This window comes from Mobula hypostoma, chromosome 19, assembly GCF_963921235.1.
Source record: "Mobula hypostoma chromosome 19, sMobHyp1.1, whole genome shotgun sequence".
Classification (NCBI taxonomy): domain Eukaryota; kingdom Metazoa; phylum Chordata; class Chondrichthyes; order Myliobatiformes; family Myliobatidae; genus Mobula; species Mobula hypostoma.
The window spans coordinates 39,491,083-39,503,768 of record NC_086115.1 but is presented as its reverse complement, the minus strand read 5'-3'; the positions used below and the strand labels follow the sequence as shown (position 1 = coordinate 39,503,768).

Below are 12,686 nucleotides of genomic sequence, written 5' to 3'. Positions count from 1 at the left end.
ACTCTATTGTTGTTGATGTTATTTCTCTCTGCTACTTGTGGAGCATTGGGTGGCAACCTTGCTGTTTCTTTAGTGTTTATCTGCTTTTTATGAAGCTGAATTGCTAGCACAACCCAGCTCAGATGGAAAGCTTGCAAGGAGCTGACCAGGTCTGAACCTAGGACCACTCTCCTCGAAGTCCAGTGCAGATGCCACTACGCCGTTGGCCAGCTAACCTCTCTATTACTTCATCAAAAATGTTATCACCTTAGCTGGACATGGACGGCCTTTAAAAAGATATTCATGTTGTCTTTCACCATTCAGTCCACCCTAAACCAAGCTGCTAATCCTGACTCTGATTATTGTTTCTAAAAGTTTATTCACCACAAGATTAAACTAACTGGTCTGTGTTCAATTCTGCAGGGAATCAGAAAATCTACTTTGTTGCCTAGAGTTCGGGGTGGGAGTTAGCAGGAAAGAAGAAAACCTTGAGATGGGGTATGTTTCCAGAGCCATTAATGGACTTATTGAGTGTGATGTGAGCTTACTTGGGAACTGTTGAGATATGTATCCATTTTATTGCTTAAAGCTTTATAATACAACTTAACAAGAAGTTTACGTACCCTTGATCCAGTCCATCCTAAGAGTGCAAAGGCATACTGTTGAGGAGGCACAACAACCAGATCCACACGGATAGCCTTCCAGCCTTTAATCATAGTCTTGTTTTCATGTTCTGCTCCCTTATCATTTAGCCTCACTGCAGACCCGGAGGCCACACTGAGCTCTCTCTTGTCCACAAGTCTTTTCTCTAATTTTAGAATCAGAAAGCATTTTTGGAAATGATCCATGGCGTCATATTTTCTGCTGGGTAGTTTTCTCTTTTCCATTGTGGCCTCCACAAAATCACAGAAGAGAAGCACACCCTGAGAAAGAAGGAAATTACCTTTAAATGAATTATTGACAGAAATATAAAGCAGTTAACAAAGATAAAATTGGCAAATTTATAAAACAGTATATCATAAATATAAAGAAAATGGTATCTGTCTATGACCTTCAGTTCAATATTTTTATAGCTACTGTCAAGCTAGTGAAATTCAATTTTTCTCTTTCATGCTTCTGACAGCTCATGTTATTTGCAAAATAGTTAAAAAAAAAAGAAATGGCTTTGTAAGGACACTCCATGTGACAAATCTCATCTTCCACATAGGAGGCCAGAGCTGCCATATCAGGCCACCCTAATTGCTAATGCTAAACCTTTTCAAGATGTTATTTCCTATGACAAGGTTACAATGCAAAAAGTCAACCTGTGCTGCCTTCACTTTATCATTGGTTTCCAGGCCTCCAGAGGACTGTCAATGTCCGCACAGCTTGCAAAAGGCATTGTTTTTACGGCACTGCAGTAGTACTTCTGCTGAACAAATGCTTATATATCTTAAATAAATGCTATTAGTTTCCCTTAATTTTTCATGACCTATTAAAAATGTTGATTATATTATGGAGCATGTGAGATTTTGAGAGGCTGATACTATGATGGACAGTGAATTCTCTATAATTAAATGGAAATCATTCTTCAGTAATGCTCCAGGATTAATATCAAAGTCATTAATGGCTTGTGTATGGAGACTGAACTTGGAGAAGGGATTGAAATAGATTAAATCTGAGTTTCCTTTCTCTCAGAGCTCTGGAACGCACTTTAGGATTTTTTTTCCACATCATAATGCGATATAAACGAAATTTTGCAATTCTGGAGAGATCTTATTGAAGCCGTAGCCCAGGCAAAAAATGATGGGTCAGATGTATTCCTTGTGCAGTGCAAATTCAATGAACGGCGATCATCAACCATTTCTCCATTTAATATTACATCATGAATAACTGTTGTTAAATATATCTAAAGCTAAGGTGGATTTTTTCTGCACTGAAGGATCAAGGCTTATGGGAACAAAGCCACAGAGTGAGTTGAAGCTAAAGATCAGTTCAGCCATAATTGAAAGTATGATGGTGCAGACTCGAACGGTCATGTGGCCTTTTTTACTCCTGGTTTTTGTGTTCTTGGACTCTTAAAGCACGTTGACAGACTGAGTGAGACAACAGTGACAGGGCAATGGAAAGTAAAATGTATAAGTCAAAAATGGTTAAAAATATATAGATAATGAATGCTTGGGGCTTTTTATGATGATAATAATGAATTATGGGCAGGTGGGGCTCTTCAGCCTTGGATGGCAGCCCACCTAGGAGAAGGAAATTCTGATTTTAAAACTCCACTGCCTTGAGGCCATACCCACCAATGGAAAAGGCTTCAGGAGTCAATCCTGAGGAGGAAATCCAGAGCTGGGGTCCCTAAGGCAGTTTGATGTTGTTTACAACTTCACTCTGGCAACCTCTGCGACAACACTAGTGCCAAGCTGTAACGGCACTTACCCTTCCCTTGGACCACATCAGTGATGTGGAGAGGGGGAACCCACTGCATGGGCAACTGCTGGTTCTTCAAAGCTTCCCGCCCAGGCGTACGGCCCGCAGAGGCACAAACCCATGATCCGCTGGGATCGATGGCTGCGTACTACTACCAGGTCTTTTTTCTCATGATCTATGGCTCTGAATTTAATCGTATCAGTCCAGCAGAGAGTGAGTGATCTGTTGAAAGTGTGTGATGTTAGCCCAACTGTCCTGTTCCTTCCTGACTCTCATCTGCTCCCAGCTATATTCAGGTGGCTAATGCACCCATAAGAAATCAAACTGTGCCTTGCAAATGAAAAAATAGAAATCCACTGCTATCAACAGAATGGAGATAAAGAGAGGATTACAAAATTTGCCAGCAACATATCTGCTAAGTAGTTACAGTAGATTACTCAGCTGTATAATCTTACGGTACTGTGCACATATATATATAGCCAGGGTGACTAAGACAGCACTGTATTTGTCAACGTGGAGTGGAGAGCGAGTTTGTAAATCTGGCAGGAGCAAAGGATGTTGGGAATGGCGAGGTTGGAGCACTGCGGGAGGGGTGTGGGACAGGCAGCAAGATCATTTGATTCCAAACAAATGGTTTATTGCTTATCAAGTACCTGTATAGCTTTGCTTTAAAATTATTTGGAGACTCTGTTTCCCCAGTCACTATGGACGGTAATTCCAAAGACTCCCAACACCCTGAGAGGAAAAAATTCACTTCATTCCTATCTTAAATGGATAATCCAGTATTTTAAATCATTGAACACTAGTTCTAGATTCTGTACAAGGAGTTCTCTCCTATTGACATCACCTTGTCAATGCTCCTCAGGTTCTTCAATGTTTCAGTCAAGCCCTACTCACTCTTCTAAATTCAAGGTTAGCCTGCCCAATCTTCCCTTGTAAGATACTCCTTCCCTGAACTGCTTCCAAAACCATTAGTATCTTTCATTAAGTATGAGACAACGACTGCACATTGCGATCCACGTATGGTCTCACAATGCCCTCTGTGACAGGAGCATAATGTCCCTACTTCTGTCTTCAGTTCCACTGACTATAACATTCACTCGATGGGGGTAGTATTGTTTTTAATGTTGGGAAGTACATATAAAATAAAGTATATTCACTCAATTTTTTGTATTAGTGACAACAATTATATACAGAACTGTGCAAAAGTCTTACGCACATACATATAGCTCGGGTACCTAAGACTTCTGCACAGTACTGTATTCATCAATGTGGAGTGGAGAGCCAGTTTGTAAATCTGGAGGGAGAAAAGGATGTTGGGAGTGGTGAGGGTGGAGTGTGGGACAGGTGGTAGACAAGGAGTTCCAGGGGCGAGGGGTGGTGCAGGTGCAGACGCACCCAGCCCTGATTCACCAGGCAAGGTCATTTGATTCTAAACAACTGAGTTATTGATCATTACAGAATGTTTCTCTGGGGCTTCCCTCCCCTCTCCCTTCCTCTTTTCCCAACCATGATTCCCCTCTCCTTGCCCCCTTCCCACTCTCAGTCTGCAATAGAGAATCATATCAGAATCAGGTTTATCATCACTCAAAATGTGTCATGAACTTGGCAGTACAGTGAGGCAGTTGTACAGCACAATACATAAAATTACTACAGTACTGTGCAAAAGTCAGGCACTCTTGCTATATATATGTATGTATGTGCCTTATGCTTAATGCACAGTACTGTATATGAATAATCATAATGTAGCAGTTAGTGTGACACTATTACAGCTTGTGGCATTCAGAGTTCAATTCCAGTGTCGTCTGCAAGGAGCTTGTACATTCTACCCATGAGTGTGTGGGTTTCCTCTGGGTGCTCTGGTTTCCTCCCACAGTTCAAAGACATATCAGCTAATAGGTTAATTGGTCATTGTAAATTGTCCTGTGATTAGGCTAGTGTTAAATAGGTGGGTTGCTGGCCTGCTCTATACTGCATCTCTAAATAAATAAATAGATGAAAATGAAATCAAATTGGAGAAAAAAAATCTCTGCAACCCATTAAGATCAACTGAAAGGAAAGCTGATAAAATGTTACCTACCTAAAGCAGTAAGTCATTTCTTCCCTTATTTTTGTTGTTTCATTGGGGTCCACGTGGCATTGTAAAAAATGTTTTCCCATGGTTATTCTGAGCACCCAGTTCCCTTCCTTCTGATTTTTACCCCAGTCATCTGTCCTCATAGTGGACAAGGCAGACGCTACTTCACTACACTTTTTGGGTGAGACTCAAAGGTCAAGAGGCTTAGAGGCATAGAATCATAGAGTTGTACAGCAGCAAAACAGGCCATTCAGTTTCACTTGCCCTTACAAATCAAGCTCCCTAACTAAGTTCTTATTTGCTTCATTTGGGCCATATCCCTCTGAACTTTCCCTTACCATGTACAGTACCTGTCCAAGTACCTATGTAGCCATGCCCACCACGCTCTCTGGCAGCCTGTTTCATATAGCCACGTGAAGCAGGTACAATTACAATGTTTAAAGACATTTAAACAAGGACTAAGATAGGAACGTTTGAAAAGGGTTTAGGCCAAACACAGGCAAGTGGGACTAGTTCTGACAGGCAATGTGGTTGGTATGGATGAATTAGGCTGAAGAGCCTGTTTCCTCACTGTATTGCTCTTTGAGTCTAAAATTCTAAATGATTTAAACATAGAAACATAGAAAACCTGCAGCACAATACAAGCCTTTTGGCCCACAATGCTGTGCAGAACATGTACTTACTTTAGAAATTACCTCGGGTTATAGAAACATAGAAACATAGAAAATAGGTGCAGGAGTAGGCCATTCGGCCCTTCAAGCCTGCACCACCATTTATTATGATCATGGCTGATCATCCAACTCAGAACCCTGCACCAGCCTTCCCTCCATACCCCCTGATCCCCGTAGCCACAAGGGCCATATCTAACTCCCTCTTAAATATGGCCAATGAACTGGCCTCAACTGTTTCCTGTGGCAGAGAATTCCACAGATTCACCACTCTCTGTGTGAAGAAGTTTTTCCTAATCTCGGTCCTAAAAGGCTTCCCCTTTATCCTCAAACTGTGACCCCTCGTTCTGGACTTTCCCAACATCGGGAACAATCTTCCTGCATCTAGTCTGTCCAATCCCTTTAGGATTTTATACGTTTCAATCAGATCCCCCCTCAATCTTCTAAATTCCAACGAGTACAAGCCCAGTTCATCCAGTCTTTCTTCATATGAAAGTCCTGCCATCCCAGGAATCAATCTGGTGAACCTTCTTTGTACTCCCTCTATGGCAAGGATGTCTTTCCTCAGATTAGCGGACCAAAACTCCACACAATACTCCAGGTGTGGTCTCACCAAGGCCTTGTACAACTGCAGTAGTACCTCCCTGCTCCTGTACTCGAATCCTCTCGCTATAAATGCCAGCATACCATTCGCCTTTTTCACCGCCTGCTGTACCTGCATGCCCACTTTCAATGACTGGTGTATAATGACTCCCAGGTCTCGTTGTACCTCCCCTTTTCCTAATCGGCCACCGTTCAGATAATAATCTGTTTTCCTATTTTTGCCACCAAAGTGGATAACTTCACATTTATCCACATTAAATTGCATCTGCCATGAATTTGCCCACTCACCCAACCTATCCAAGTCACCCTGCATCCTCTCCATAGCCCTCTATTTTTCTAAGCTCCATGTACATATCCAGGAGTCTCTGAAAAGACCCTATCGTATCCGTCTCCACCACCGTCGCCGGCAGCCCATTCCACACACTCACCACTCTCTGCATAAAAATTTACTCCTGACATCTCCTTTGTACCTACTTCCAAGCACCTTAAAACTGTGCCCTCTTGTGTTAGCCATTTCAGCCCTGGGAAAAAGCCTCTGACTATCTACACGATTTGTATCCGTTTCCTCCGGCACCATTACAGAGGCCAGCCTCCGGCTAATTCAGTTTGTTCCATGTGATATCAAGAGAGAACTGGATATGATAAAGGCCATGGGACCAGGAAATATCCTAGCTCTGATACGGAAGACCTGTGCTCCAGAACTAGATGAACCTCTAGCCAAGATGATCCAATTTAGCTAAAACACAGACAACATGGAAAATAGCCCAGATATATCTCATTCACAAAAAGCAGAACCAATGCAATGTAGCACACATAAAAGTTGCTGGTGATCGCAGCAGGGCAGGCAGCATCTATAGGAAGCGGTACAGTGGACGTTTCGGGCCGAGACCCTTCGTCAAGACTAACCTGACGAAGGGTCTTGGCCCGAAACGTCGACTGTACCTCTTCCTATAGATGCTGCCTGGCCTGCTGCGTTCACCAGCAACTTTTATGTGTGTTGTTTGAAATTCCAGCATCTGCAGATTTCCTCGTGTTTGCATTTACAAATCCAATGTAGTTCACCGCCAACCAAATAGTCAAGCCACAATCATCAGCAAAATGATGTGACATGATAATCAAGTGATACCAATTTCCTGATAACCCACTTACCAACAACTAAGATCCTTCAACTCATTGTTGGCTCAAACAAGAACGAAATAGTTTGATTCTAAAACTGAAGTAAAAGTGATTCTCTTGACATTAAGGCAGCAGTTGATAGTGTGTGGCTTCAAGGCATCTGGTAAAAATAAAGCAAATGGGGTTCAAAGGCAAAACTCCTATCTTCTTCTTAAGCCCATCGCCTTATTAGGCTACATACTGCTGACAACAGATTGCATAGTCCTCTGTCCTGGGCCAATCTTTCAAGTTGGCCCAGGTTTAGCCCATCTTTGAAGGTCCATCCTCCAGGGATGAGGTCTTTGGGGTTTCTGTTGGTGTTTCTGTAGTTCTGGGTTTCCATAGATGGGACCGCTAGCCCCATCCCCAACCCTCTTTCTTTCACAGCCAGGCTTGGAACTGTCCAAGGCAGAAAACCCCCATAATTATAGTAATTTATCACATAAAGAAAGATGTTTTGGTTGTTTCAAATCAATTAACCTAACCATAGGACAGCACTCTGGATCCAAAATCATCAGATAGTTTGTTGTAAGGCCAGAAATGGACATTTTGCTAATGGTTGTGCAATGTTCAATTCTATTCATGGCTCCTCAATAAAGGAAGTAGCTCATGGAAGATGTAGACAACATCCAGACATAAGCTGATAAGTGGCAAGTAACATTTGTCACAAAAATGTCAAGCAGTAACCATCTCTATCAAAACTCTTGATATCCAATGGTATTACCATTATATGGTCCCCACAGCATAATATCCTATTGACCAAGAACTCAGTGGGGTTTCTCAACATAATGGCATGGCTCCAATAACAGATCAGAGGCTGTGTGCCTTCACCAGGTCTTTCTACCATCTACAAAGTGAAAGGGAAAAGTAATACTTTCCACTGGTCTGGAAGAGTGAAGCAAAGGAAATTTCCAAGAAGCCCAAAGTTAGCCCAAGTAAAGTTGATGATTGATACACCATCAATATCTCTAAACACTTAGTCCTTCCAAAGCCAATGTATAGTGATTATTGTGTGTACCACCTGAAAAATATATGTCCTACAGTTACTCACCTGTGGTACTTTGACAAACCTAATAATTCTAGTACCAAGAACAACAAGTGCAGAGCCATATGGAAGTGTTACCGCTTGTGGTTTCTCTCTAAGTCACATAGCATCCTGATTTAGAAGAATGCTGCTAGTCCTTCATTGTTACTGGATCAGACTGCTTGATCTCTCTACCCACAAGGACTACGGTAGAACCTTCACCAGAAGGACTGCAGCAGTTGAAGACGGTAGCTCAGCACCATATTCGCAAGGACAATTTGGAATGGAAGCTCAATGTTCACCTTGCTATCCCAAAAATACACATGTGCTATTTACCTGACGGTCCAGTTTACTGACTGTTTTATGGAGGAGACCTTCTTCATCCCCTTCCTCGGGGCAGCTGATTATAAAATCCACATCATGTCCAACCTCTTTGCCTCTGTAATAACAAAAGGATCAGAGCTTAGAGCCTTGAAGCTATGAGTAATGTTGCTTTATAATTTTTGTATAAATAACTTGAGATGTACAATCAAACACTCTTAAATAATTAAGAATCATTAGTCTAATCCACCTTTGTTGAAATTCCTGTTTAGTTAGCTAAACATTATTTCGACATGGTAGCATAACGGTTAGCACAATGTTTTACGGTACCAGTTGCCCGGGTTCAATTCCCACCGCTGTCTGTAAAGGGTTTGTACGTTCTCCCCATGACCATGTGGGTTTCCTCCAGTGCTCTGATTTCTTCCCACAGTCCAAAGACATATCAGTTAGTAGGTTAATTGGTCATTGTAAATTGTTCTGCGATTAGACCAGGGTTAAATCGGGGGATTGCTGGGTGCTGTGGCTGTTCCTTTTCAATAAATAAACAGCATGATTTATGAACACAAGAGATTCTGCAGATACTGGATATCCAGTCCTGATGAAGGGGCTCAGCCCAAACCAACAACTGTTTATTCCTCTCCACAGATGCTGCCTGACCTGCTGAGATCCTCCAGCCTTGTGTGTGTGTGTTGTTCGACACATGATTATGGTTGCAGAACCCCGGGAGAGGAAGAAGAATTCATTGATCCCACCCTAATGCAAACCAAATAATCAAAACCTTGGCTGTGCTTGAGATTTAACAATTCAGATATTTTGTTTTAAGACTGTAGGTACATAAAAAGAGAAGTTAAATACCGCAACGCTGTAGCCTGAAGCCATGTATTGCATATATAATAAATGGAGTAACATTAACTTCACAGCCCAGAAGAATAAACAACAAGAAATTGTAAAATTGTGTTAAATCATTTCATGTGAGATGGTAATTTATCAGTGAAACAGTGAAAAATTATGAACCACAACCAAATGCTTTAAAAAATGGGAAGATTCAGTCTTTCATCCAAACTGAATACAGTCTAGACTTGCTACTGACGTGGGAGGAGTAATATTACTTGTCATAAATCTGATATCCCTTAAAAGCATCAGCAATATCAGCAATATACTAAAGATTAACAAGCTGTGCTGTCTGCTTATCTGTAAGCTATGTCACAAAACGGCAATGATTAAATAACAGAGTGCTGTGCAATTCAATGCCTCTGACTACTTGACAATGATTAAGAAAGCATTGTCAAGAGAGAAACAAAATCAATAATGTTGATCCAACTCTTTCTCTATTTTCCAAAATTTTGAAATTAAACAAATTTATTTGGACCAGTGAATGAATGGCCACTGGGTGCACCAATTTATCACTATTTGGAGTCTTATTTTTTCTAGTTGATAAGCTTAGAACTGCTTTCATTGAATTACACAGTTATCAAGTAATACAGAATGTTCACAAAACAGAAACACAGCTTTTGTTCCAATAGATTTATGCTTATGTTTATGGTTCATCAAACTTTCTTTCTTCTTTATCTAACCCCATCAACATAACCTTCAATTCTCCCTCATGTTTACCTGGTTGCCCTTAAATGTATTGAAATCATTTGTTACAATATCTCTAAGTGTATCCCCAATGTAGTCCTTAAATTCTTGATAAATTTTGACAAACACTCTGTGCTACCCCATCCCACCCCTCCACCAATCCCATTGAAAACCTGTCACCTTTGACATCCTGGGGACCTCTGTGGCCTCCCATTGCAGCCCATTGCAAGTTTATTCCCATGGGCCAAGTAGTTTTAAGACCAGTAGCATTGCAAACTTATATATAGCCAGTGTGCCTAAGACTCTTACACAATTCTGTTTTTGTCAACATTGAGCGGAGAGAAGGTTTGTAAATCTGGCGGGGATGTTAGGAATGGCAAGGATGGAGCGCTGTGGGACGGGTGTGGGACAGTGGCAGAGAAGCGGTGCCAGGGGCAGGAGGTGGTGCGGGGGGGGGGGGGGCGGATATATCCAGCTCTGAGACACCAGGCAAGGTCATTTGATTCCAAACAATTGGATTGTTGAACATTACAGAATATCTCTCTGGTGCTTCCTATTCCCTCCCCTCTCCCTTCCCCCTTCCCAATCACAATTCCCCTCTCCCTGCCCCCTTCCCATTCTCAGCCCACAACAGAAACCCATATCAGAAACAGGTTTATCATCACTCACGTATGTTATGAAATTAGATATTTTTTGTGGCAGCATTACAGTTCAATGCATAAAATTACTGCAGTACTGTGCAAAAGTCTTACTCTAGCTTTATATATGTACCTGAGACTTTTGCACAGAATTGTACATTAACATAGAATGGAAAACAATGGAATTACAATTTGCTTTAGGTTGTAGTTGTAGCCGGGAAGACTGAGGTACTGTGCTATATACATGCACTTTCCTGGACTCACTTTGCAATTGCTGCATTCTCTGCTTTGCTGTTTCGTTGTAAATACACTGGAAGGCAGGAACATAACTTATGTTGTCAGGCAAGCCACTGCAATTCCCTCCAGTTAAATAGTCAACAATTGTCTGAAATAACCTCATTTAGAATTCCCTGGCATGCAAAATGAGTTTTCAGATCACCCGTGGCTTCTGTCCGTATTTAAAAATAACCAGCCAATCTGACTATTTGAGTTTAGAGTACCAGTAATAATAGGTAAGGCAGTGGGAGAACTCCACGACTTGGCAATGGTCTCTGCAACAATCACCTCTCTGAGATGTAAATACTGGATATCCAGCTAGGTTCTGCAAGTAATGCTCTCCTTGGAGCCCTGAACAAATGCTGTCTAACATTTCTCCCCAGATATTTATGGTGCAGCTGCATTGAGAGGGTACTTTTTCCATGGAAAGCTACACAGACCATCCTCTGCGTGGAGACTTCACGAATGTTTCCCACTCACCTCTTGAACTGTTCTGGATACACATACAGGTACCTTGGGACATAACAGTGCTGTGGTCTGAAGGAAAGCATAGGATGGAACCACCATTGGTAATAACAGTTCTGACCCAATGATGAAAATATCTAGTGTTGATCTACCACAGAAAATACGGAAAGATCCTAACATGTTAAGGTCACTGTGGCTATTTCAAAGACAGTTTCATTGGAAATAATTGGTATTCCTACCCATTCATTTGAGTAAAGACAGCACTTGAAATTTTACCGAGATTTGTTTTCTTATGGGTTTATTATATTTCATTTAATTTCTTAGTGGACAAAAAAAATGGGCAGAGTTAGTGAAACAGCAAACTAATGTATTTACTTGAAAGACAAATTTGTTGAGCTAAAAGACTTTTTCTTTTACCATAAATAGTATTTCTTATATTAAACTTCTTAGATTAAAAATATAAATAATAACCAGCTGTATGCAAAGAACAGAGAATATTATTTAGTAATATTGAGAATTTGCTGTATAATCAATAGGTTTCCAGGTGGTGGGGTGGGGATACATCTCTACCAAAGGAGGTGTAAGTAAGGCACTCCTTCCCTCTGCTAGCTGGCAGGTCACCCTTGGGCCAGGTGTAACACCTGCTTAGCCCCCTGATAAGGGTCACAATAAGCCATGCGAGCCGGGGGTGGATGTTCGTAGAAGCAGCTGGTGCATATCACAAGTTATGCAGCCATTGACGCCATGAAGACAATCCCTAAAGAGTATCGATCATGGCTGGGGTCACCCACCTTGTAAAGACACAGCCCAGAAGAAGTCAATAGCAAATCACTTGTGTAGAAAAATCTGCCCAGAGCAATCGTGGTCATACAAAGACCATGATCGCCCATATCATACGACATGGCATATAATGAATGAACAATATGTACCAACACAAAACTGAAAAACTGCATTATTACGGCCAATTAATTAGCAAAATTACTACTCAGACAATACAAAGCATACAGCATCAGACAGTCTTACATGCTTGTCAGTCACCAATTATCTTATAAGACAGAGCCATGGAAAGTAGTTATTTGGCAAACAGAGGAAAAGATTCAAAGATGTGATAAAGGATACAACAAGATATGGATCAGCTGGAAACATGGGCAGAGAAATGGCAGATTGAGTTAATCCAGACAAGAGTGAGAATTTGCATTTTGGGAGTCAAACGTAAGGGGAAAGTATACAGTAAATGGCAGGACCCTGAAGAGTAATGGTTTACTGAGCATATACCATTACTGAGAGTAATGGTGCACAGAGGGATCAAGTTGTGCAAGTCCATCCAACTGACAGCACAAGTGAAAGGCTGGGAAAGAAGGCATACCTGCTGGCATCTCAGTGGACTTACCTGACTCACAGCATTGACAAGTCATGTTGCAACTTTAATAAACTTTGATTAGTCCACATTTAGAGTATTGTGTGCAGTTCTACTTGACTCATTAGGAGAAAGA

At 41.4% G+C, this 12,686-nt stretch overlaps 1 protein-coding gene across 2 annotated transcripts in view; it reads right to left on the bottom strand.

Moving 5' to 3' along the window:
• The window catches only part of dntt (deoxynucleotidyltransferase, terminal), a 329,435-nt gene that overhangs the window by 98,431 nt on the left and 218,318 nt on the right, over positions 1–12,686 (bottom strand). For both annotated transcript variants that reach the window (XM_063071749.1, XM_063071750.1), the window contains 2 exons: positions 8,252–8,354; positions 603–902 (listed from right to left, as the gene is read on the bottom strand). In XM_063071749.1, the coding sequence (XP_062927819.1) occupies positions 603–902; positions 8,252–8,354 (403 nt within the window). The remainder of the gene's footprint in view (positions 1–602; positions 903–8,251; positions 8,355–12,686) is intronic.